The sequence below is a fragment of the Arvicola amphibius genome, chromosome 18 (assembly GCF_903992535.2).
Source record: "Arvicola amphibius chromosome 18, mArvAmp1.2, whole genome shotgun sequence".
Classification (NCBI taxonomy): Eukaryota; Metazoa; Chordata; class Mammalia; order Rodentia; family Cricetidae; genus Arvicola; species Arvicola amphibius.
Window position 1 is genome coordinate 13,252,243 of NC_052064.1, and position 27,324 is coordinate 13,279,566.

Sequence of the window (27,324 nt, forward strand, 5' to 3'; positions counted from 1 at the left end):
TGTTCACTGATTCGTGGGGGCCGCACAAAACAGACCACCATTGCATTATTTCTGTACAGGAGAAATGCTTTCCCAGAAGCAAAAAAGGGTTGCGCGTTAGAGGCTGCACGTCTTTATGAAATTATACCAATATCAGCAGCAAGCACCACCGCAAACATATACTGCAAGCCAGACACCCTTCCAAGGGCTTTGTGCGCATCAACTTAATTAACCCGCATGGCGACCCCTCCTGGTGGGTACCGTAACCATTTTCGTTTAAATAGATGAGATTAACTGAGTCCAAAGCTACAGACCTCAGGCCTCTTTCATCCGTGCCATTTCAGGCAAACCCTAATCATGTAGAAATTCATTTTGAGGTTGCCAGGCGTGGATCCTTTCAAGAGATATTCTTAGGGTGTCCATAGGGTTCTAAAGAGGAGCGACACCCCGGGGTCCCTGGCCACCCTGACACCCTCTATCATGTCGCGAGGCTCTTGCACGGTTGGCAGTGCCACCATTCTACGCGTGCTGGGCTGGGCCTCAGCCTTAGCTCGCGCCACCTGCTCCTGGCTCTCGCGTCCCCGCCCCGCGTCCCGCCCCCGCGCCGCACCCGCGTTCCACGGTCCCTCCCTCCGGCGTGACGGGAGCACGGGCGCAGGCTGCCCGCGCTGCGAGCGGCCGAGCTGTCAGCGGGAGGACCAGCTGAGCGGAGCCTGGCGGAGAGGAGCAGAAAGCACGGTCCCCGCCGCCTCCGGGAGCAGGAGCTGTGCAGCCTGAGAGTCCACCCAGCGCCGCGATGCTGCTGCTCGCCCTGCGGCGGGTTCGGGGCAGGGGCTGGGGGCGACCGCCCGAGGGTCCCCGCTGCGCGCGCTCACCGCCCTGGAGCCCCGCCTGGATTTGCTGCTGGGCGCTCGCCGCCTGCCAGGCAGCCTGGGCTGGGGACTCGCCCTCCTCGGGCCGCCCGCTTCCTGCGTGCCAGGAGGTGAGCAGCACCTGGTTCCCCCCGCCTGGAGTTTGCGGCGGGGTGCGGGGTGGGGGGGCCGCGCGGATCCGGGCTCAGAGTGGCCCTCACCTTTTTTTGGGCTTGGAGGACAGGGGCGTTCGGCTGTGTCCAGGGATGAAGTTGCTCGCCCGTGCTAGCTGGCTAGGAGCGGGTGTGTAGGTTTGCTGTCTTTCTGGTGGTGCTTTTTCTCTCCGCGCTGGTGTTTGGGGGTTTCTGAAAGGACTTTGCGGCGCCCCGGTTGGAGAGCTAGGCTCAGGACCTGGGGTTGAGGGAGAAATTTCAGGAAAGGGAGGAGACTGGGGAAGCCCTGTCTTGTGGGATTTAAAAAACTATCGCTTTATAGCTTTTTAGAGAGCTAGATACTGACCCTCCCTCTCCTGCTTTCTCGGTTCCTCTGTCTCCACAAATGCTTTTACCCAACTCCCCTGCTCTCCGTTTCCACATAAGCATGCTGTGGTGTCCCTTGATGTTCTGGGGCAAGACATGGTTGTGAAGAAGGTACAAAAAAATTACTTAGGATAGAGGCGGGTTAGTGATGTAGAAAATCAGAATGGGCAAAGCGAATATGCTCCTTGGGGAGGTGCTTCACCTGGCCGAAACCGTGCAGCTGTGTACTTTACGGCTTGAGATCGCTGCTGATTTATAGCCAAAAAGGATAAATTCTGGGTGATTAGATTCTTTTTCTCCTGCTTTTAGGAAAACGAGACTTAGTGTGCCAAAAATTTACAGAGGGTGCCACTGTAAGTTGCACTGGGTGTTTATCTTTCCCTTTAGTGCTCCAGAAAGTGCATCCTTTTAATGAAAATCAATGAGGGGGAGGAAGTAACATTTCTGACCTATTTTGAATGATCGTGTTGGAGAGGTGAGCCATGCACGCTGTCTGAAGGAAGATTGCTAGGAATCAGGGTGATGGGTTCTTTATATTTATCCAGCAGAAATAGGTTAGCCATCAGCTCCCTTTGAGAAGAAAGGGCAGATTTTGTTCCTCGTGCATGTGGAACCACTTCTGAATTAGAGTATCGTCCTTCTAGACATCATTCATCATCTGTCTTCCTCTCCTACAATACAAGTCCCAGGACAGCCCGAGATGGGAAGCTAGCCTGGGACTCTGCAGCTGCATTGTGACTAGTGAATCAGAGCAAGGGCTCAGCAGCTAGGAGGGCACTGGTGTTGGTTCAGTCTGTCTTCTGCCACTTGTCACCTGTGAGTGATCCAGTCTGGAGGCTTCTATAGAATCCTGCTTTTTCGTCCACACTGTTGTGTCGAGACAAACGTTTCCCCTCCAGTTGCCTGGTCACAGCGCGGCAGAACATGTTTGTTTTCCCAAGTGAAGTTCTAAGTTCCTTGCGACGTTAATCCTTAGTAGTGAGGAACCTGCTTGAAGCGGAAAAGCCAAGGCCAATAGAAGAGATACTACAGTCTTTATTTACATATTTACAAGGTTTCTAGCCCAGGCGGGGTTCAAATTCCTTATGTCACGGGTGATGGGCCTTGAGTTTCTGATCCTCCTGCCTCAAGTGCTGGGATCAAAGGTTAGGTCACCATCGCCACTTTATACGGTGGTAGGGATCAAACCTAGGGCTTGCATGCTAGGCAAGAACTCTACCAAGGGATCTGCATCCCGACTCCTAGACTATAACCATGCAGAACTGAGGCAAGGGGATGATGGATTGTATAAGGGAGCGATGCTCATCCAATTCCAGCTTTTCATTGAACTGGCTTTAGATATTGTATTTGATTCACCCTTTTAGGTATCCGTATTGAATTTTTCTCTTTGAAAATGGAAATAGATAAACTATAAAAGAGGATGCTACTGAGGCAGCTTGTGGGTGTTTGTGGTTTTGGAACCAGTAATGCACAGATCTGCTGATATTCTTCCTGCAGACCGAAAGCAGTGGGAGATGATGTACTGTGGGTTAGAGGCTCCTCTGGAACTACAAGAGGCTTCCCAGGGGCATAATCTGATTGTCGGTAGGTACCCAGACTAGCTGAGCTAATTTGTACTCCTGATCATTGTTTCAGTCTACCATTGTTTTGAAGAGGAACACGAGAGGTAAATGATCCTCAGGCATCGAGGGTAAGGACTTCTTGTTCTTGGAGTGTGAGGATAGGCGACCCATCTTGAGCTTGGCAAGCTCCTCTGAGAGACAGATGTTGAACTATGGCCATATGTGGAATAGAAGAGCTATTCTCTGTCTATTATGATTGTTTTAACTGCTGCGTCTTTTGGGTTTCACCTCTACATCACAGAGTGACCTGGTACTTGCCTCCTTAGTGCTGGGAGCCATGACGGCCTGATCAGTGATAGTTTTTCTTAACGCTAAGGGAGTTATGGAGTTGTTCCTGAACACAAGCACCATGAGATGGAGAGAGACCGAGAAGAGCAAAGACCTTTGAGGCTAAAACACCAAAGCCAATAGCAGGAGAGAAAAGGGCAATGGGAAAATCTGCAGGGTACTCTAAACCTCAGCATTTTTATAGAATAAGCCATGTTTAATGACGTCACAAAGACTGATTTTTTTTCTTGCTTACTTGTAGAAGAAAAGACAGTGTAGGAAACTGGTCTGGGAGGAAGCTGATGACGATTGCCCGAGATGAGACAAAGGATCTTCAAAGATTCAGTTTGGCTGTGGGCTGAGGTTTTCACCTTAGATTTTGTGGTAAAGTGGACCCGGGAGTGAGGTGCTAAGTACAGTGCTGCCAAAGTCCTTGGGTGATGGAGTGGAAAGGAGAAGTCAGATGATGACTTTTGGAAGTTCAGCTGCTGATCAGATCAGCAGGGTGGAAATACACCAAAAAGAAGGGACATCTTGGGAAAGAGAAATAAGAAACCAAGTCTGTGCACCTAGAGATGAAGGGCGAGGACAGGATGTGATGTCTTTAAACGGTATCCGGATGTGAGAGCTGTTTGCGATTATTTGGGGTCACGTATGAGGGAAAACTTTCTGGGGTTTTGAGCATTTGCTTTTCCCTGGCACACTGACGCTAATGAATGCCCTATTTTCTATTATGAGGACGTGTAATATATCAAAGGAGAAATCTGTAACAGTGTGAGAGTTGTTGATGGTTAGATTAGTGGAGCTTGAGGCTACTATTTCAGGAAGCATTGTGAGGGAGACTTCAAAGGCTCAGACTCAAGCCCAGGCTTACACCTGTGAATTTAGTAAGATTTTTTTTGACTAATTGACTAATTGGACTTATTAGGGCAGCCAGAGGAAAACGTATCCAGGCCAGCAGATGATTCAGCATTGCAATGAGATATTAAAAAAAGAGCCTGTGAGAACAAAAAAGAAAAGAACGAAGTGGATTATGTGTACATTATTTATATTTAGTAACTGCAATCACGAGGTCCTTAGTTCATTGCTCTGAAATCTTGCACGATATCTCTGAAGTTTTAGTGAGTGATGACTTTGGCCAAGAGCATTTATTCCATCAACATTGATTCAGTTTATACTAGTCTGCAGGCAAAATGTTGTGATAAATATAACAAAATAAATACAAAATTAAAATATATATGAGGAAGGATAAGACAGATATGTAAACAACCAATTATAATAAGGGATTTGATCCCACAAGAGAGGCAAATGGTACTAGAACCCACACTGACGGCTTGGGAAAAGAATTAACAAAGAAGTGAAGAGGGCTTGAAAGATGAACAGGAATTTGCCGAAAAAGAGTCAGAGTCAGACAGGACTGCGGCTCCTTTGGGGAAAAGGCGTTTCAGGTGTAGAGCCCAGATCAAAGAGTGGCAGAAACACAAAGCTGTATTGTGTCATAATTGGGTACAACTGGTCTATAGTGAACAGCAAGAAGCTTCCTGGGCAGTGGATCTGAGAGGCGCAGGAGCCTGGTCGCAAGGGGTCTGATGTCATGCTGAGAAGAAGATGGTCTTCCCTGGATCGGCAGCCAGAAGCAAGAGAAGACTTTAAACATTTAGTTTGGCGGTAGGATGGAGGCCAGATTGAGAAAAGTGGGAAATGGAGAGAGTGGTAATTAATGTCCAGGGGAAGGGAGGCGGGGCATCAGCTAAGGGGTTAGCAATGGAAGTTGAAAAGAGATGATGTTAGATTGGCAGTAAGTGGATGTGAATGCTAAGTGAATGAGGGTTTCCAGTCTGATTAGGAAGAAGTGCCTCTAGCCCCAAGGTTAAGAAATGGGGGGAAGAGAAGGAACTGTTTAATTGTCAGCCAGGGATCAAGCTGCCATGCTCAGGATCATGGTCTGGGCTAGTAGGGGGACCTGAGAGTCACGTGGATAAAAGGAATGGTTGAAAGGATCGAACTAAGGCTTTAACAAGACTGAATGGAGCAGAAAAGTTCACAAAGGAGACGCAGAACAATGGCTAGAATGGAGAATGGGGAGCTATGGGATTTTAAAGGAAGGGAGGAAAGACTCTGAAGAAGAAAGGGGTAGATGCCTGACAAGCGCCCTGCACAAGATGAGAGCTGACAAGACGCTCATCATTTGGTGACTGTGTTGCTGGTGCTCTGTGCCCCAGTGGTTCTACCAGGATCAGCCAGGATGAGTCGTTTCCAACTCGCAGACGAGGAAGGGAATAGAGGATAGGATAGCGGTAAAGCCGTCCCAGATGGGGAAGCGATCGATATTTCTAAGTCCTTATAGACCAGAAAACTTGTAAATAACTACATATGGGAGACTCTGACTGTGAGCTATGGGGGAGTCACTATCACTGGAGGAGCTAGAGCCCCACCTCTGTTTTCACGCAGCTACCATAATTAATCTTGCTTGTTGTGCCTGCGGAGGTGAATTTTCCATTCAAGTTCTCATGCTCAGTTCCATTTTCCGTGTTTTAGGCAAATGTGAGCAAGTATTCACACCATCAATATTTACAATGTAAAGCCAGGAGTTGATAGATCTGTGAAATGTCATATTTTAGCACAAGGGAAGAAAATAGCAGCACACAGTGCCGACAGCGGCACACTTTGCTTGCAATGCTTTTTGCGGCAGTGTTGACGATTCTTGCTTTTGACGGTTGTAATCTCCTCAAGTTCTGGTTGTCCTTTATTTTTCCGTGGAAGAAACCACGGATAATTCTTTCTTTACTGCATTTCTTAACATATTCTAATAGTTCATTTTCAATATATATGTATTATATGCACACATTTATAATACTTAGGTACGAAGCAATTGTAATAAAATGTTGAAAAACACATGACCTCTTCTTACACAGAGCTTTATAATCTTGTGGGGGCAAATCCCAAACAAACCCACACACCACATAGTTGTGGTTGCTATAAATGGTGTGATGGGAAATACCACGTATAGTGAGGATGTATAGCCACCTGCGTGTGATAGCATTTTGTTACCATGACAAAAATACATGAGAGAACAGCTTAGAAGAACAGATTTATTTTGGCTCACGGTTTCAGGCTGTAGTCATCTCTCTCTATTGCTTTGGGCCTGAAGCAAGACCAAGAAAAATGAGGGTGTGGAAGTGCACGGCAGGGGACGCTTCTGACTTCATGCCAGGGATGGAGGCAAAACAGGACGAAGAAGGAGGGAGGGGTGGACAGAAGGGTTTAGAGACAAGACACACTGTTTATCTATTCCTCCAAGTAGGCCCCAACTCTTGCTAGCCCATTTAGCTATGAAGTCATGAATAGAGGAATCTATCAATGTATAGCTCCCTTAAGATCCAGTCAGCTCTCAGTACCTCCTCTAGCTGGGGACCAAACCTTCAGCACACACATCCGAACCATAGCATTACCCCAGTGAGGGGCGAAAGGCAAGCTACTATAACAGTAAAAGTTTGCTGGCTGAAGGTCCTGGGTGGTGGTGTTAGAGCATCTCAGGCACGTGACCCTTCTTGCCCTAGACCTCCATTGACTCTGCCTGTACCACAGAAGACAATGGACCTTTCCTCTCTTCTGCGGTCCAGCTGCAGCATCTCCTTCTCTTTCTGGCAGCTGTATGTTCATCCATGAGTATCGTACGCAGGAAGCTGCCGGTATGGGTGAGTTACACTTTGTTTTATCCAAGGAGCAAGAGAGAGCTAGAATCCTCCCAGAGCTCAGTGTGATAAGCGTGTGCTCTGCCACCGATCTGCACGTGTGTGGAGGAAGGGATGCCTTCTCCCAAATCATGTGTTCAGAAGGGGCCCATATTTTTTTAAATCACACAAGGATAGCATACTCTTTATCAAAGTCTTTGAGCACACATTTTCCCCCACGAACATAGTATGCTCACCGAGGAAAGGAATTACATAATCTTACTCAGCAAACAATGATTGAGGGTATTTTTTTTGTTGAAAGCACTTTTGGGATTGTAAAAATAAGTAAGACATAGATCTTCTTTGGAAGCACTAATCACTGCCTTCAAAAGAGCGAAAGTAGTTAGCTTTGCTTTTTCAATTATGTGCAGAAATTGATTTTTATGGTGCAGTTAGTCATAATTGACATCTCCTTTCAGTTGTACCCGTTTTAAGACAGAAATAAACACCCAGTGATCGTGATATGCTGGCCTTCAGTTTGAAATTCTGGGGCAGAAGATCCTATTTATTATTTGTGGTCAAAGCTTTGTTACTAAAGACCTGTTTCTTCCCTTTAGGTCAGTGGTCCTCAGAGTGATGGTAGGACAGCAACACCTAGCATTATCTCAGAACTCGTTAGATACCCAGTATCTTGGGTCCTGTCCCTATTCACAACCTACTAAATCAGAAGCTCTGAGACAGAGGCCCAGCCATGCTTCCCTTTGGTAATTAGGGTGCACTCTCTATGTAAGGCCCACTGCTCTTAGAATAAAACAAGAAGTAAGGTTTTTGGTCTAAAAAATGTGGGGACAAGTTCAATTACAAAAGCCCTTGAACTTTCACCCCAGTGACTTCCTGCTTCAGCAGAACATCCTAGAAAGCCACCCACCACATTGAATGGGCCATGCGATCCTCCCATTCTTGGGAAGTACCTCAGCAAATGTTGCTCAAGTTACTGTCTCGACACCAAGACCTGTGTGCATGCTGTTGATGAGGCAGGATGCAGAGGATATGACCAGCACTTTGTAGGCGTTCACCCCAACTGAAGAAACAAATATGGAGATTATTAAGTATGGCACCCAAGACTGGCATTAGCCTACAAACAGCTGCAATATTAAGGCGAGCGATAGCCAGCCTTCTTGGTTGGTGTTTTCCATCTTTGCTACCTATTGGGAGAGGCGTTTTCTGTAACTGTAATTATCTTCTGGAATATTCAAAATAAGTAGGAAACTGTTGGAAATGTGTGCCCTGCTCCTGCTGTATGTCTTGTTTAGGATCAGATCTCTCACCACCTGGGGCTTCTGGGCCACACCACCCTATGTCTCGCTTCCCATCATGATTTCACACTGCAGTCAACAAATAATGTTCAAACATAAATTAGTTTTTTTAAATAAAAAAAATGAATTTGACATTCAGAAAATTTAAGATCAAGGAATGCTACACTTCCCAGGTGAAAACTTTCATGTAAGTACCAATATTGACTTATTTCTAAAATGTTATCATCTTTATTAGAAATACCCCCCAAGGGAAATGTACTTTTAATACTGTGGAATTGCAAGTACCAGAAAATATCGGATTAAAAATGTAATTTACTGGACAGTCACTCATGCCATTGACATTTGAAATAAAATAATCCTGAAAAGTCAATGTTCTGCTTTTCTTTGATGGGAAAGCATAGAGGTTGGCTTGCTGGTTCTAAAGTCTTTGAAGAAACTTGCTAGGAACTGAAGAGAAGAAAGATCAACCAACTACCTATGGGATAGTTTTCGTTATATTTTTCCAAACCTTTTTTATCCACTCTTTGATCAAAATATCAAATCTTTTAAACTTCAAAGAAAAAAACCCCATACGTTACACAAAACATTACTTTTCTATATAAAACCCTTTTAAGGCCTCATTAAACACCAAGGCGGTGATGCTGGTGTGTACGTCTGTGTGTGTCAGCTGCCCGTCAGGATTCTTGAGGAAATCGTCTTGAAGGAAGAAAGATTTATCTTGACTGATGACTTCAGGGCGTTTGATCCATGGGCAATTGGTTCTATCGCTTATAAGTTTGTAGTGAGGCATAAAACAGAGTACCATGGGGCCGGGCTTCAGGAGTGGACTAGCGGAGGGGCATAGCACCACCCACTAGGGGTGTCTAATACCGAAGCCTAACAGGGTGTTGCTGATCTAAACCATAACAAGGGCGCAACATGAACTGACCTCAATGAAAGTGATAATTTCGTCTCTTGGACTTCTTCTTGTCTTGTCTATTTTGCGCTGTTCTAACAAAATATCCCAGACTGGGTAGTTTCATAACAAACAAGTATTTGGCTGACAGTTCTGGAAGCTAAGAAGAAGATTAAAGGGGCTGGCTATTCAGTGAGAGTCTTGTTGCCGAATGTGGCCAATGTGGCTGTGAGAGAAGGAGACTTTAACTTGTCTTTTACAATGAACTCGTTTGTAATAACGGCATAAATACGTGCATAGAACGATACCCTCGTGACTCATTCCCTTCCTATCTTCAGATATCGCCACATTAGGGAAAAAGTTTTCAACATATGAACTCTGAGGTCTACATTTGCACAATGGCACACTCTAGATTCCACTCTGAAGAGCGTTCTTCCTCAGGGTTTATGCAGAATTTCCTCTGCCTAGAACCTCCTATTAGAGATGTGCTTGGGTTTCTCCCTGTGTCCTCCATGTTTCTATGCAATCATCTCCCCAGGCTCTCCCTGGAGAGGTGTATAAAGTTACATCTCCCCTTTTATTTCTAGGTTTTGTTTTTCTCACTTTCATTTTTGGCATCCATAATATATATTGTAATCACTTGCTCATATGACTCTTCCCTCTCCCACTGCATATTAAACCCTGTAGGTGATGTGTTCTATGTGTATGAGTATTTTATTGTATTCCTAGCACTTTAGACAGGGTCTGGCATATATTAGGTGCTCAGTAAATGCCTGTTGAACAAATGGGTAAATTTAATTTGAAGCAAGTAGGTTATTTTAAATTGTTTATAGTATAAAAACTTAATAATAATGGATGTAAAGCTATCTAAGTTTCTACTGACCAAAGATGGATGATTTACAGTAGAAGTCTTAGATCAGAGGATACTGTTTTTACTAATTTGATAGTAGAAAACAAGAAAATATCTCAGTGGTGTAATTTTTGTTTATTTAGTCATTACCGACGGCAATATTTCTCATGTCACTTAAATATTTATATTTTGTCTTTTGTAGAATTTCTGTTTTATTGTTTTTTTCTGATGGATTTATATAATAAGTAAAAAATATGTGTTCCCTAGATTTTGGCCATGTCTAGATGTTTTGAGGCATATAATATTCAGAGAAAGAAAAGAAATTGTCTAGCCTATAAAATATATGTTATTATTTCCCTTAATGTTTCAGGTAAGAATACATTTTTATTTCTAAAGAAAAATGAATGGAGCATAATGTCTTATTACATTCCCACGATATAAAGTCTTTTTTTTTGGTTGTTTTGTTTCTGTTTTTGTTTTTCAAGACAGGGTTTCTCTGTAGCTTTAAAGCCTGTCCTGGAACTTGCTCTCTTAGACCAGGCTGGCTTTGAGCTCACAGAGATTCACTTGCCTCTGCCTCCTGAATGCTGGGATTAAAGGTGTGTGCCATCACTGCCTGGCCATAAAGTCTTATATATGTATGGCTCAGAAAATACTGAAGCAACTGCAAAGTGACTGAAGACATTTTGGGTTTGTGTTGGCACTCACTATTTTTGACATTTTAAGTCAGTAGTTTTGTCTGGTACTTCTTTCACAATTGTCGTTCATGTGTTTATTCCCCTAGTAAACGAGTCATGCAAACGTTCCTCTCATGGGAAGACACACAAGGTTCTGATGACAGGGCGGGTGGGTCAAATGCTTTGGTAGAGCCATGCCCAGGACTGAGTAGAAGCGGCAGGAAGGGTCAGCTAAGCAAGGCGAAGGAGCTTGGTTTTAGATCAGGTGATGGTCACCTGGAATTCGGAAGTACTGTACTAGATACATGTAGGCTATCACTGGCAAAGAAAATAGCATGCTGTATATAATGGTAAGTTATGAATGAGCGCTAATGACCAACATGAAGTGTTCATGGGCCAGAATGGCGGGAGATGCTTAGACCCAGAGACAGAAGGCTTGTAAGTCTTGCTATGGGGAGCTATTAGCACTGTTAGAATTTCTTTTCCTTTGTGTAACTAGTGTAAGATAAAAGGGGGGTTACACTGAAGCTTGGGAGACCATTTAGGAGACTGCTGCCTCTAGACTAAGAAAAATATCAGACAAACACTAGCAGAGTGACAGATAACAGGAGGGGAGGAGAAGACAGGGAGGGAGGAGATAGACGTACCACCTGTGCAAAAGATTCCACCTCCAGGTGAGTATCAGCTTGGTTCCTCCACGTTCTGTGACTCAAGTGTATGGCATCCTCAGCAATGGCGTCTTACAGTCAGTATAAGTAAAGCTTTGGCAGTAGTCTATAATTCTTGAGGATCTATGGGGACTTAGTTGCCAATAACTCCAGAGGAGGTAACCCATTCCTAACACCATGTTATAGGGCAAATCTATCCCAATTTGTCTGTCTGTCTATCTATCTGTCTGTCTGTCTGTCTGTCTGTTTGTCTGTCTGTCTAATCTATCTATTGTGTGTGTGTGTGTGTTTATGTGTGTGTATGTATACGTTTTAGGAAACTTCTACAGTAGTAAGTTTTCATATTTTTTAAAAACATCTTCTTGTTGCTTGTTTGTTCTCGAGAAGGGTCTCTCTCTGTAGTCCTAGAGCGCATTGGATACGAATTCATAGTAGTCGAGACTGTCTTCACAAGGCTTGCACAAGACTCAGGCCAGACAAAATTTCAGCTTTGATAAAAGGAGATAGGCACAAAGTCCCATCCCTAGTTAACTACATATTGGCATTTGATCTGTTAGAAGAGGGAGAGTCAGATTTATTTTAGGGGCATGACCCTTCCAGGGAATACCACACATCTATGACTATAAGGGCAGCATAAACTGAGCTCGATGGGTTAAAGAAAAAGGACATAAAATTGTGTGAGTAGGGAAGGGGAGGATGGGCCTGGGAGGAGTCAGGGGAGGGAGTGAATATGTTGTACAAAATTCTCAAAGAACTAATAAAATTGGGAGAAAAGAAAAGTTCCCATTTTCAGGAATCCACGACTGAATTTCTGTCCTTTTATAAAGAACTTGCTAATGGCATGAGTCCTTTCTTAGAATAGAGCCCTCATGACCTGAACACCTCCCAAGTTTTGCTCTAGGTAGATGCCGTTGCTGCCTTTCACTGAGACTGAACAGTAAAGGCGCGAAAGGAGGAGGAAGAAGCTGGGGGAGGAGTAGGATGAGTTCAGCATTGCGCATCCTGTATTTGAAGTGCCCAGGAGATGTCCAATTGGTTCTCCTGAAATCTGGTTCATATAGGGCAATCCTGCTGATAGAGTGGAGCTAGGAGCTTTGAGCACATGAGCCACTGAGTCATTGGTGTTGATGAGATCACCCCGGCTCTGAGCACACAGCAAGGATAGCAAAGGTAACATGCTTGGGGAAATGTTAGCTCATCAAGAGCAAGCAGAAGGAGAAGGCACAGTCAGCAGAGAGCTAGCATAGAAGCTAGCCGGAGGTTGATGGGGAAGACACTCACTCCAGGCTCTGGATCGGATGAAGAGACAGTGATTCTCCGTATCCAGCAAGGCGTTTGTGTTGTTGTTCTGTCATTATGGACAAGATGCAGAAGTGCCTGATGGGTGATGAGATGGATGCTCAACAGGTTCTCGATTAGGCAAATATATTCTGCCAAGTTAAAAATTTACGCCCAGTTGGATGAAGTTGTCCAGTATAGTACCAAATCCCTGACCTACTGCTATTTGCTATTACTGCTTTAATTAGTACTTTGGTTTCAAGGAGGTATAACCAAATATTATAGAATTAAAAGCTGGGAAGGATGCCTAGTGAGTAGAAAGCAGAAAGGAGACTCAAAATATTTTTTGAAAAGCTAGAATAATGAGTAAACAAACAGATTGAAATGTAGGCTATTTTTTCTGGTCTTGAAAATTATAGGTTTAGGCATAGGATTGGTGAAATCTTTCCTTTGTTTTCCTTTCCTTTCCTTTCCTTTCCTTTCCTTTCCTTTCCTTTCCTTTCCTTTCCTTTCCTTTTTCTTTTCTTTCATTTTTAATTGTTTTAAAGACAGGGTGTAACATTCCTGGCTGCAAAGGCATGCGCCACCACACTCAGCAGAGAATTGGTGAACTCTTAAGATTACTTCTGTGGCCGTATCTGTCACATGGCTCCTAAAGCAATGACTGATCAGATCAGCCTTGGGGGGGTGGTGTCTATGTGTGAACAGAATGCATGATACATGAAGGCCAGCATTTAATTTAGGTCACCAGTTCAACACACAGGCAACACTTAGAGAGGGACAAAGTTGTAGATGTATTGGCTTGATGTATAAATTAGGAAAGTCAATTATTTGAAAAGTTTGCCTTATCAAGACTATGCAGAGAAATTGAGGGTGGTCAGCTTAAAACTTCAAACATATAAAAATGTAGTCATTTAACAGACAGTGGTATAATTTTGACTTAGATAACTTGGCTTGGTAAACAGCAGAAGAATGCAGAATTGAGTTCATCCAGTAGGTATTTTATATTCTTAGGAGCTGCTGTTTTGTACTCTGAGACTTGGCAGGGCTCACGCTTTGACTGGAACACTGGCCTGGGGTGTAACTATGGGAACCATGAGTTCTGGTGTACTGTACTCTCTATATAACCATGGACCTAAAGAACACCTCACCTAGGGCTATAGTCACACCCCTTGAAACGGGAAAGAGAGCAAATCTTTGCTTTTAGTATTTTGGTTTAGAATAGTGGGTTTTCTTATCTGTTGTGCTAAGCAATTAATTCTAATATTGCTAAGAGTCAGATCAAGGTCCTTGTTTATCACCCTAAAACTGAGGGCAAAAAGAATTGACCATTTGAAATGGAAGCTTAATGCAGACTTGATTTGATGATTCATGTGCAAATCAATAATACATACTAGGCAGTAACTTGAATGAAAATAATAATTGATGGTTTAATACCCCTGAGCCAGGTGCACTAAGGACATACTTATTTATCTTAAGACCAGGTAAGTTATTAATACTGTTTGCTCCAAGTTTCTGTTTCATTTCTGACGCTTGTTCCTTTAAGAATTAGTAACAGTATATGCATATTCTAGAAAAATGAAACAATAAAATACCCAAAGTTCCACCAAATAAACACACTATACTTAATATCTTAGCATTTTTATAATAGGGGCAATAAAAATAAGAACAAAACTTAGCTAAAAATTTGAGGTGCATTTTTATGTGTTAATGCCCCTAAATTCTGATGCGCTCAGCCTTGACATGTTCCAGTGTATGTGAGCTACTCGCATGACCAGGCTGCTCTTCCAGCCTGTGCTCTTAACTATCAGGTTAAGGCATGTCTATTATATGTCAAAATATCTTTTGCATACATTTGTTATGAAAATTTGTTTACAAAATGGGAATATTTTCTACATTAGTATTAAAAGCTATCTTCTTATTTAACAATATGCTGAGCTTCCTGTATTTGGACTCATTATTTAGTGTTTGATGTCTCTGACTCTTAAAGGCCTTGGGGCCCCTTTATTCACCATATTTTATAGCACAGTATTTGAAACAGACAGGGTTGCCTGACTGAGCACTAGGAGGCTATTGAAAAGGGGCTTTTGCCCTGTTTGGTACCCTTTCTACCTTACTTGGAAGGCTGTCTCGGGAGGCAAGCAGGGCTAAGAAGAAGTCCAGTGAGAAGGATGACCACATGTCAAGGCCATAAGAGAAAAATACCTACATAAATAATTTTTATAAATATATTTTGAGTAATCTATAATTCACCTTTTCTCTATTCATTTGTTTTCTATACTATGTATTGTATATATAGGTTTTTGTATATGTATTATTATATATAGTTTTTAAATCTATTGTTTTATATAATATGTAGAAGGTATTTATACACATTTATTTGATCTCTTTGGGGCTATGTTTTTATTTCTTTGTTTTGTTTGCTTTTTGAAAAGGGTATCATATAATCCATGCTAACCTTGAACTCCCAACCCTCCTGCCTCTGTCTCTCAAATGTAGACATGTGGCACAATGTCAACCCCTTACTTTTTTGTGCTATGTATTTTTTCTGTACCAAGAGTTCATATAGAATTTTGGTACATACTTTTTTTTTTTGATTTTTTAAAACCGTTTACTTACAAACTTTAATTCAGCAAAAATTCCTAATTCCTCCCCTCCTCCCATTTCCCTCCCACTCCCCCCACACCTCCTCCAGTCCTAAGAGAGGACAGGTACCCTGTCCTGTGGGAAGTCCAAGGTCCTCCCCCCTACATCCAGGCTTAGGAAGGTGTGCATCCAAATAGACTAGGATCCCAAAAAGCCAGTACATGCAGTAGAGACAAATCCCAGTGCCATTATCATTGGCCCCTCAGTCAACCACATTCAGAGGGTCCAGTTTGATCCCATGCTCATTCATTCCCAGTCCAACTAGAGTTGGTGAGCTCCCATTAGCTCAGGCACACTGTCTCAGTGGGTGAACCAATCTCTCGTGGTCCTGACTTCCTTGCTCATATTCTCTGTCCTTTTGCTCTTCAGCTGGACCTTGGGAGCTTAGTCCAGTGCTCCGATGTTGGTCTCTGTCTATCTCCTTTCATTGCCAGACGAAGGTTCTATGGTGATATTCAAGATAGTCATCAGCCTGACTACAGACAAGGCCAGTTCAGGCACCCTCTCCTCCACTGCCCAGGATCCTAGCTGGGGACATCCCCATGGACTCCTGTGAACCCCTCCAGAATCAAGCCTCTTAGCAACCCCAAAATGGCTCCCACAATTAAGATATGTCCTTCCCTACTCTCATATCTGTTCTTCCTCCATCTCAACCATCCCACTCCCCCAAGCTCTCCCCAACCCTCCCCATCTCCCCTCTCTCTCCTCCCCTCATTCTTTTATATTCTACTTGATTTAATTCAAAGGTTTATTAGCTATTCTCACTCATTAATTCTTTCAATTCCAACTCAGAATACATTTAAAAGGGTTCACAATTTCTTCTGTTAAATCTCTTAATTTACTTAGGAAATTGACATCTTTATAATATCTTTATATTTAAAGACCTTGTTTGTTCAACTTTTACTGAAGCATTCTGCATTAATTCCTATTTTATTTGATTGTTTTTCTCTACAATTTTACTTTTAATAGATTTTCCCCTGATGGGTTGAAAAGCCGTTTGTTTTTAGAAATTAATCATCTGGTCTCTTATGTAAATTCTAACATCTTGTCAGAAAAGCCGAGTCTTTTGGTAGTCAGGACCACTTGTTGAGCGTTAAAGCTGGGATGCATTGATTCTATTAGCCACGATCCTCACAGCAATCCACATCTGCTTTTAGGTTGTGGACAATGGAGCACAAGGACAATGACAACTTCCATGCGATGGCGAAGCTGCTTAGCCAGGAAGCTGGGACATGTTTGATTCCAAAGTCTGCACTTTCTTGTGACCCCCATCGCCTGCCCCTGTGCCTAAGTAGAACTGATCTGTGTTCATAGATTAGCATGGTCGATTCTCAGAGTTCTGTACTTAACCATTCCCTGCCTGGTACTCAGTCATCTTTAGGTTATTCCTCTTTTTCAGGGGTGATCTTTTCTTCAGGTGTCTCAGAAATCTCTCATCTCTAGGGCAGATCTTCCCAAGGAGATGCTTCAACGGTGAGGCCTCCATGTCCTGTTGTGTTGCCCGTATACAAGGAGTGTAGGTGCCCATTGACCCTCCTGAGGGTGGCATGTCTGTGCAGAGTCCTTCTTTCTCACGCGATGCTGATGGACAGAGGAGCTGTCAATCAAGTTCTACTAGATTCTTGACTGGGAGAGTTTGTTCTGGGGAAGCAAGGCTGTTTGTGGTTCATCTATGGTAAACATCACATCAGGAATGCTGACATTTTCAGGCAAGTTTCTGCTGTTGCTCTGAGAATGCAAGGTTCACAAAACAGAGGTAGCAGTGCGTGAGGCATCATCAGACTGTGCTGTCTGAAATCAGAAGCTAAAACTGAAAGTGGAAGCTGAAAAACATAATAAAGAAAATCTGAATATAATTATTGATGGTTCATAAGTCCGCCGTGGGATAATGGGATAATGTCCGTGTCTTCCCGAGTGCAAGTGGGAAGGTTAGCTCTCATACCTCTCATTTAGAGGCTATCACGAAGACTTTCTTTAGGTTCTGGTATTTGAAACACACTCTGGATGACAAGAGTAGACTGTGTTCACTTGAAAGGACAATTACATGTATATGGTATTAATTAAAATTATATTATTATATCTGCTATCATTATCTGAGATCATTAGGTTTGTTTGTATTTTAGCTGTATTTTCTCTTTTGGTGTTAAGTATAGGAATTTGGCTGACTAATATCTTTATATTTTTATTCAACTACTTATCTTCCTACAACCATCATGCATATCCTCTCTGAATGATTATATCTGTAGCTTCTTTCAGTTTTCCGTAGATTGACATAACACTTCTTAAATGAGCCTTAGATCCAACCTTCTCTGTCAGGTTCTAACAGCTCACTGACTAATGAAGGTAATCATGAAAAGAGACAACTGTTTTCTTTTAGGAGAAAAGAAAGAAGCAAGTGTCAGTATGAAGTATGTTCTAAAGCAGCAAACACCAGCGTGATTACACATCAGACATGTGTACCAGTAAGTTTTTCTCACTTTAGGAACCTCTGGGGATAGGGCTCAGGAGCTGGGTCCTGGTTTGCAGGCATGGTTAAGAATCAGTTGCCAAAAGTCTAGCAAGGTGACCCAGCAAGTAAAGGTGCCTGCCATCAAGCGTGACAGCCCGACTTCCATCCTGGCACACTCACATGGTGGAAGGAGAGGAATGAGTTCAGCAAGTTGTCCTCTGGCCTCAATAGGAGGACATTAGTCTGTGTGTGTGTGTGTGTGTGTGTGTGTGTGTGAGTGTGTGTGCGCGCGCGCGCGCGTGCACCGTGCCCCTCCCCCCATAATGAATCGCTTGTCTCATGTCTATTTCAAAGTGTCATTCATTTAATACTGACTCTCTGCCAGGCCATATGGTGCTCTTTCATTCTTTCAACAAATATTTATTCAACCCTCTTTTGTGTTTGTCCCTGGCCTGCATATTAGGGCTATACCAAAGAACAGAAATGGAGAGAATTCTGTTCTAATGGAGTTTTTGGGTTGGGAACTGAACCTCCTGATATGTGGCAGGAGGTGCTGGGGTCAGGAAGGAAAATAGGGCATAAGAAGACGGGGAAGTCTGAGCAATCAGAGGAGGGCTCTCCGTGCTGTGGGGCCTCAGCAGAGCCTGAGAGAAGGGAGGAATCCAGGCACGCAGACGCCTATGGAAAGACTGAGAGCAAAGGTCCCAGGGTGAGCACACATGTGGCTTAATCTAAGAAGGGTGACTCACCGAGCTTGAGTGGTGTGAGCGGGGAGCACATGGAAAGAGGTGAGAAGATGTATTGGGTGGGATGGAGTGAGGCAGAATGCGTTGTGCCTTGGGCATGGTAACCTTCTGGCCTTTTATTCGGAACGAAATGAAAGCCATGGAAGGCTTTGGCTGCAGAAGCTCCGTGTTTTAAATCAAAAAGACCATCCTAGCTGATACGCACTGGCAGATTTCCAGATGAGAACGGACTAGGCAGGCTATTGCAGTTATCTTGATGAAGCGTTATAGATTAAGCTTTTAGGAATGGAGAGGTGGTGGAGAACCACCCGATTCCGTATTATTTTTGTATATTGAGTTTATTTTGTCTGTCTTGAAAGTTAGGATAGGCCTTACGAAGATCGGTTTGGGGGAGATATTAGTTAGAGAAAGAAGGGTTCAAGGACCAAGCCTTGGTGCACTGGGAGAGTCAGGAGATTAATGGAGGGAGAGTGGTGACCCAGAGTCCAGATGGACATGTGTTGGGGGAGAGTCAGGGTGAATCAGGCGTTTTTTTTTTTTTTTTTTTTTTTTTTTTGCTTAATATTGTTTTTTTTCCAGTTTATTTATTTTTTATTAAAAATTGCCATCTTCTCCCCTCCCCCTTCCCCTCCCCTCCCCTCCCCTCCACCCATACCCCCACTCCCTCCCTCTCCAGGCCAAAGAGCCATCAGGGTTCTCTACACTATGTTGAGTCCAAGGTCCTCCCAACTCCCTCCAGGTCCAGGAAGGTGAGCAACCAAACTGACAAGGCTCACACAGAGCCGTCCATGTCGTATACCTTGTGAGAGGTATGCTGAGGAAGGAGTTCCTTAAGGGGCTTGAGGAGTTTGGATCCCATGATTGTGCTGGCCTGGTTTTTTTTTGTTTTGAGACAGGATTTCTCTGTGTAGCTCTGGCTCTCCAGGAACTCACTATGTAGACCAGGCTGGCCTCAAACTCATAGATCCGCCTGCCTCTGCATCCTGAGTATTGGGATTAAAGGTGTGTGCCACCACTGCTTGGCTGTGCTGGTTAGTTTTATGTCAACTTGGCCCAGCAAGAGTCCTTTGGGAAGAGCAAACCTTAACTGAGAAAATGCCCCTTCCATATTGTCTTCTGGGCAAGCCTATAGTGCATTTCCTTGTTGGTTGGTTGATTTAGGAGGGCTCCAGCTCACCGTGGTCCTGGGTGCTGTAAGAAAGCAGGCCAAGGAAGCCATAAGAGCAAGCCAGTAAACAGCACCCCTCCGTGGCCTCTGCTTCAGCCCCAGCCTCCAGGTTCCTGGTCGGCTTGGATTCTTGCACCCCCTTCCTTGGAGGATGGACTGTGATGTGGAAGTGGAGGTAAATCCTTTCCTCCCCAAGTTGCTTTTGGTAATGGTGTTTGGTTACAGCAACAGAAACCCCAAACTAAGACTGAGGAAAGAGCTGAGTAGAGCGGGCTTGGGAGAGATTAGAGAGTGGAGAAAGGGAGAGGCCACCAGAAGCTAAGACCCCAGCAGCATCTCTTTGCAGGAGCTTTGCTAATTGGTGGCAAAGTGATTGACAGTGGGGAGGTGGAGGGTGGATCATTCAGTGATGCTCAACAGAGTGCACTTCAGGGTTCCTTGCGAATACAAGGTCTTCTCCAAGAGAAGCAACTCCGGTTTTCAATGTGTTCATGATCTCTTGTTTACTAATCTCTTTCAGTGAGCTATACACAGGATTGTCAATATTTTAAGAGATTTTAAAAAAAGCTATATCAGCCACTCCGGGTCATGTGACAGTGCCTTTTCTCTCTAGGTGGAGATAGACTTTTGTATTAGTTAGCTGGTGTGTGTGTGTGTGCGTGTGCGTGTGTGTGTGTGTCTTACAGGGGAGGCGAGAAGTCCAAAGCCATGGTCTCTCCAAGGACTGTTCTTCCGAGGGCTGGAAGAAAGATTTGTCAAGGCCTCCCTCTTTGGCTGTAGATGACCATTTTCACCCTGTAGCTCTTCATATCTGTTTCCTTCAATACCTGTCTCTCTGACCACAGTATAGTGGACTGAAAATCAACCTGATAACCTCACTTTAGCTTACCTATGCTGTAGGAAGTCTTACACCCCGCCTACTGGGGTGTGGTCTCTTATACTGTATATGCTGATGCAGAGCCTGCATCTGTTCCTTCTTCCCTGGCTGCTCTTTTGGATTGCTGGATTCGATCTCTGTTCTCCGTTTAAGCAGAGAATTCTGGTTTGTGAGTTTATCCCTAAATAAATTACCATCTATTTCTCAATTCTGAGCTAGTGTGGGATTTCTTTTAAGCGTCCATTCCACATACCTAGATCTCTCTAGTCCCCATCTTCACATAAAGTCACATCCTGAGACACTGAGTGTTATGACTCCAGCACAGGAATTCAAGAGGACATGATTCAACTCAGGATACCCTTCCTCTTCCAGAAGCTGTTTCTGAAGCTTGATTCTAATAGGATTTTCGAGCTTTCTGTTGAATGATATTTAGACAGAATTACTGGATATTTAGTCCAGTCTTGGTGATGCTGGGTTCTATTTTAGATTTTAAAAAGATTTTTAAAAATTTTTAATTTTTACATTTATTGTGTGAAATATATATATATATATATATATATATATATATATATATATATATATGTGTGTGTGTGTGTGTGTGTGTGTGTGTGTGTGTGTGTATATGCATCTATGTGTGCCTGGAGCCTGTTTACATCAGAAGAAGGCACCAGAACCCTCAGAAATGGAGTTACTTATGGTTGTGATCCAACATTTGTGTGCTGTGAATGGAACCAGAGTCTCTGCAAGAGTAATGTGTATGTGTTCTTAATGCCAAACCATCTCTCTAGTCCCTTATTTTGGATGTTTTGAAGGAGGAAATGGGTTTCCTGATGAAAAAATGAATACTTGCTGGATTTAAGAAGAAATTTGTCTCAGAAAAGAAACATGAAATGAATTAGAGAGATGTTGTTTTAATACTACGAGCAGGAAGTCAGATTTTTTTTGTGGACTTCTCTCTCTCTCTTTTTGGTTTTTCAAGTCAGGGTTTCTCTATAGTTTTGGAACCTGTTCTAAAACTAGCTCTTGTAGACCAGGCTGGCCTCGAACTTACAGAGATCTGCCTGTCTCTGCTCCTGAGTACTGGGATTAAAGATGTGCACCACCACTGCCTGGCTTGGATTTCTCTTTTAATCACGTGTTTAAAATAGAGTGAGCAAGCTGGTAGATGGAAACTTTACCTATTTTGGAAAGAAAATGAGGTAAACTAAAATAACTTTTCTGGAAAACTCTTGGGTTGAATGATTTATGTACCTTTTCTTTTTTTAAATCCGTATGGCAGCATAGTCCAGTTTCATCTGACATGAAAGTAAATCACCCTAATTATGGAGACAAATTACGCTTGTTGTAAGAATTTCTTGTCATTATAGAAATTACCTCGTCTTTCTATCCAGGTGTATAGTCCACAGAGAACTTCCCCCTTGATTTCTGGCTCGCCGGCTCTCCGGGAGGAGTAACTTCTTTCTCTAGAGTACCGGTTCTAGTTGGAACATCGGCTGTTAGCTCTCCTCCTCCCAGCACAACCTGTGATTGTAACACTTGTGACTAACGATTATAGGTGCCAGTGCACAGACCCATGAGCGGCAGCCTCTGTTAGTGCAACATGGGAGAATGCATCTTGAGTAAGGGAGCGTCTTCAAAATTTTCTGCACATATTATTTCTGTATAATCTTAAGGCTGAGTATAATACCTAAAATGAACAGAAAATATTTGTAGTTAAGAAGTGATATAAAATGGGTTTCTCACTGAATGGCTTTTTAATTACTTTCTGGCTTTGAATTGTAATCTACGCTACTCATGGAATACACTTCTTGGAAGAGACATTTTTTTATTAACTTTATAAACTTGGTTTAAATGACTAAAATTTTTATGTCTTTATTTAAATAGGCAGAAAATGACTAAGGAGACCAAATGCTTAGCAACAAGCATTATCAATGGCCACTCCATAAATAAAATTGGAGTTTGTTCAGAACCCAGCTATGAAAGCAGACAATTGCCAATGGGACTTCAAGGGTCCTGGTACCACAGCCTACCTCATCACGGACCACCATGCGGCGACACTGGAATCTGATCTCTGCCTCTAGCATCTCCTGGGTCTCACACTCAGAGACCCTGGACAGACATCCTTCCCTTAGCGCTTTCCCAGCGAGTGTGCCAAGGGAAGCAGAAAGAACAGATGGAAGCATATACATGCGTAGGTCTGGACTTTGTGTTTTGATAGACTGCTTTATTCAAGCAGATACTACAGGAGAACATGTTTGTTTAAGAGTTGCGTGGATTTGTACCAGCTGCTATTTCCCCCTTTCCTGTCCTAGCCTGCCATAAATGAGCACCTTTATTTCTAGGCCCTTTCACAGAAAATTCCAGTTAAAAAGTTGTGGATTTTTTTTTTGCCGTGACACACAAACTCTCTCTCTCTCTATACACACACACACACACACACACACACGCACACACACACACCACACACACACGCACACACACACACCACACACACACACACACACACACACATATATATATATATCATGATGGGGATTTTTGAACAAGTTGTACTCAGAATTGATTTTGTTTGAAATGAACCATTTTTAATTTGGAAGACTTAATTGCTGAATTGCTCTAACCGGAGTCATAATGGTTCTTAAGTATGGTCTGCAGAATTGGGATTGATTTGTAGCGGCTTAAAAACATAGTCAAATTTTAGTTATTCTGAGGGAAAATTTTATTTTTGTCACAAGATTCTGTGACAAACTAAATGATGGAGAAGTGATGTCCAGCTGCCCATGAGTGCGTCAGGATGATGGGTTGTAGCGGCCCTATGATCTGGAGATGCAATTAGGACTCTGTCCATTGTGTGACCTGAGTCACTTGCTTTCTCTTAGGCTTCAACTTTCCATTTGGAAAAGAGATTGATTTAGTTCCTCTGTGAATTCCTTGATACCTTAGCTTTATCTCTATCTGCGTAGTTAGAGAATTAGGGATTCTGTTTTGGTGCTTGAATGAATGGGAATTCTTCTTTCCACTGAGGGAAAAATGGGCAGAGGACACACAGCTTGACAGTTTCAAGGGAGAAAAAAAAAATCTCAGGATTTACAAATAGTTGGCTAAACATCATTTAGAATCTGGATTATGCCAGATGTCTCTCTCTCCCTCTCTCCCTCTCCCCCACAATTGCTTAGGATCATTCCTGTGGATTCCTGGGAATTTCTCCAGTGCCAGATTTCTTGCTAGCCCCATAATGGCTCCCTCAATCAAGATATCTCTTTCGTTGCTCTCCCTCTCTGTCCTTCCCTCATCTCGGCCACCCTTTCCCTCAAGTTCTCCTACCCCTCCCCTTCCCCCTCCTCCTCTCCTTCTGTCCTTCCTTCTCCCCTACCTCCATACTCCTACTCCCAATTTTCTCAGGAGATCTTGTCTATTTCCTCTTCCCAGGGGGATCCATAAATGTTTCTCTTCGGGTTCTCCTTGTTACCTAGCTTCTCTGGGGTCATGAAATATAAGCTCATTATCCTTTGCTTTATGTCTAATATCCTCTTATGAGTGAGTACATACCATGCTTGTTTTTCTGGGTCTGGCTAACCTCACTCAGGAAGATTTTAAATTTTTAATTAATCTTTTGAGGCGGAGTCCATATACTGTAAAACTGTTTTAAAGCAAGCATGTTTATACCATTTATACCATGTTTCTAATGATGGACAACCATCATCTTTATCTAATTCTAAGACAGTTCTCTTCATTCCAACATGAAACTTATACTGAACAGAGAGTGTCTCTTCCCTTTCCTTTCTCTGTGATACCTACTAACTTGCTTTACATCTTCATGAAATACATCGATGCTAGCTATTTCACATACATGGAATTTTACAACTCATGCACTACTGTGCTGGGCGTTTTAGAGTTGGCATGATAGTTGGGACTTCATGTATGAAAGGGAAGTTTCTTGGTACTGTAGGATACCATAATTTATTTTTCTATTCATCCACTAGTAGACTCTGTTTTTTTCTTCCTATCTCTTGGTTATTATCGATAATCATGCTGTGAATAGATATTGGCTCTAGTTAGAGAATTTATTATGAAAGAAAATAATAAATTTATTATAGAAATTTAAGAAAATCCAAAAATGTTTGAAGGCGTAAGTCACAAACAATCCCACACCAGTTTGGAATTATGATTAATAGAATGGTTATTTATTTAAAAGGGAAAAACTTACAGATCACCGTCCCAGACAACAGCCCTCTGCGCAATCAGGAAGGGAGCCTAGTTGCCGGAAGCAGAGCTGGAAGCCAGAGAGCAAGCGGAGGGAAGTGGCTGCGTTTTTTAAAGAGAGAGACCACGCACCAATGGGCTGGTATCTCAGCGGCTATTGGCTGAAGGAGCAGAAGGAGCTCCCGCAACAAATATTACTAATCCAAATTTATGGTTTGATATATATCTTGCTGATTCATAAATGTACCTACACCTGTGAACAAATATATACATCTCAGAAAAAGAGAAACTGAGAGTATATTGTCCATTCGGTTTTATAGCACTATTTACCATGTAGTATTTTTGAACAGTTTCTAATATCTGTAAGTTTCATGTATAATTATGTTTTTCATGAGCCTGATTACTTTTATCAGTTTTTGCTAATAAACATTCAGGACCCCTGTCCCATCACAGGTGATGCTGTAATGAAGGTTTTTATGTGGAACACTGCTTAGTTATTTTTTGAAGTTATCATAGGAATGGTATATTTTTGCCAGTGAGTTCATCCTTTTAAGGCTTTGACACGTGCTGACAGAGTTCCCCTTGGAAATGCTGATTTATATTCTAGCCAGCAGTGTTTGAGGACCTGCTTTTCCTTGTGTTTGCTCATATACTTTTATTCCAAAATTATTAGCACAAAACAAAATGGTACTCATCCTGTATTTTTAAATCCCAATTCATATAAAACATTTTTGTCAGATGTTCTTTTGTGAGCATTTGCTAATGACTTTCAGAGGGTGTTTCCTTTGTCTTAATGACCAGAAGATTTTAAATGATAAAATGAATATGTAGATCTTGATCGTTTACTTCAAATATTTTTGAGCCTACTCATGGCTTCTCTTTTTGGCTATGATACTACGGTCCCATAGGCTTTACAAACTTCACCATGGAACAATCTGCCATTCTCTATTACTGTTTCTAGTTTCTGCCTTTGTGCACATTTTTGTAAGTGTCCCTTGGGTAACTGATATATGTGTTTGCCAACAAGGGAAGAAAACCAATATTTGTTGTTAGTAGATGGAGTGCTGTTTATCTCAGTAATCACTTTGCTATGAAGTACTTCTTTCCATACCTGAGTGGGGGAAAACCCTGGGATTAATGGGAGTGACTTGCACAGAAGCTTGTGATTCTCTGTGCTAGAGTGAAGAGAAACATACATTTTTGTAGAAAATAAGGGAACAACTGGACTTAGTCAGGGAACCCATTTTCGTGATGTGTACCACAGTCAGAACATACTTGGTCCTCTGTGTACTTGGTGTCGAGAGGTTTACCAGTTGCATTGACTTTTCAGGCCTTCGGATCCTCATTCATCCAGAAAAGGCTGGGTTTCATTCAACGTATTCTACTTCTGTACAAAATAGAATGCATTCTATTTTTGATGAAGCTGTTCTTACCCTTTAATATAATTCAAGTAGAATACCCCAGTTTTGGGTATTTCCATTTATTTGACTCTATTATGCAGACACAAAATAGTCCTACACACCAGTGAAACAGGTTATGAAAATGAATGCTAGCGTACGTAAGCAGCTAGCTTTTTTTTCCCTGCATTAAATATCAGAATGGGGGGATGGCATTTCTTGTGGCGTGCAGTTAAACAGCTGCCTTCTTTAAAGTGATAATGCTAATAGCAATCTACTTGTTTGCTGCTTCAGAATGAGATTTTCCTTTATGTGAGCATCATATAGGTTTCTTTTCTTTTTTTTTTTTTTTTTTTTTTTTTTTTTTGGTTTTTTGAGACAGGGTTTCTCTGTGGCTTTGGAGCCTGTCCCGGAACTAGCTCTTGTAGACCAGGCTGGTCTCGAACTCACAGAGATCCGCCTGCCTCTGCCTCCCGAGTGCTGGGATTAAAGGCGTGCGCCACTGCCGCCCGGCTTCATATAGGTTTCTTATAAAATAAAGGGAACTACAAGGAAGCCAGAATCACGAAAAGGAATTCTGTTAATATGTTTTCACCTTCCTGTCATTTATCAGCTGTCACTCACACATTTTATGAAAAATGCAGTCACCGTGTTCTCCTCATGAGCGTCTCGCCATCAGGGGAGATGTTACAGTCTGAAGTAAGTGCACAGAATACCATGACGGAAACAGGGCCTCATATATTGTAGTGCTCTCTGATGGTCATCTAGAATGATGTTTACCTCGCAATAAATATTGCCATGGTGAAAGTTTTGCCCTATTTAAATACCTATCTTTGGAAATTTTTATAGATAAAACCCACACTAGGAAATGAAAACAATTTTGAATCTTCTTAGTGTCTTAATGAGATTTTCAGGGATGTCAAGAGTTTAGGTTGGGTGTCTTTCAAATTTAATATGTAAAATAAAAACTTTCTCCTCAATGTAAAGATGTAATTTGTCTGTGTTTCTCTCCCAGTGGAATTCTTCTTTTGCTCTTTTTCCACTTGCAGAAATCAAATTTGAGACAATAAGAGAAGGATTTTGTTTTTGTTTTGTTATTAGTTATGTTTTTTTTAAGAACAAGCTCTTTGAGTCTTCATTCTTGTGACCATCTCTAACCTGTTTCGATCTTTAAAAAAAATCATATCTCTTTCTCTCTCTCTCTTCTCCCTCTCTTTTCATT

At 42.5% G+C, this 27,324-nt stretch overlaps 1 protein-coding gene across 1 annotated transcript in view; it reads left to right on the plus strand.

The window, feature by feature from the left end:
• The first annotated feature begins 775 nt into the window (after positions 1-775).
• Positions 776-27,324, plus strand: part of Elapor2 (endosome-lysosome associated apoptosis and autophagy regulator family member 2) — a 165,659-nt gene continuing 139,110 nt past the window's right edge. Inside the window, exon 1 of the mRNA XM_038315483.1 lies at positions 776-961. Within this exon, the coding sequence (XP_038171411.1) occupies positions 776-961 (186 nt within the window). The remainder of the gene's footprint in view (positions 962-27,324) is intronic.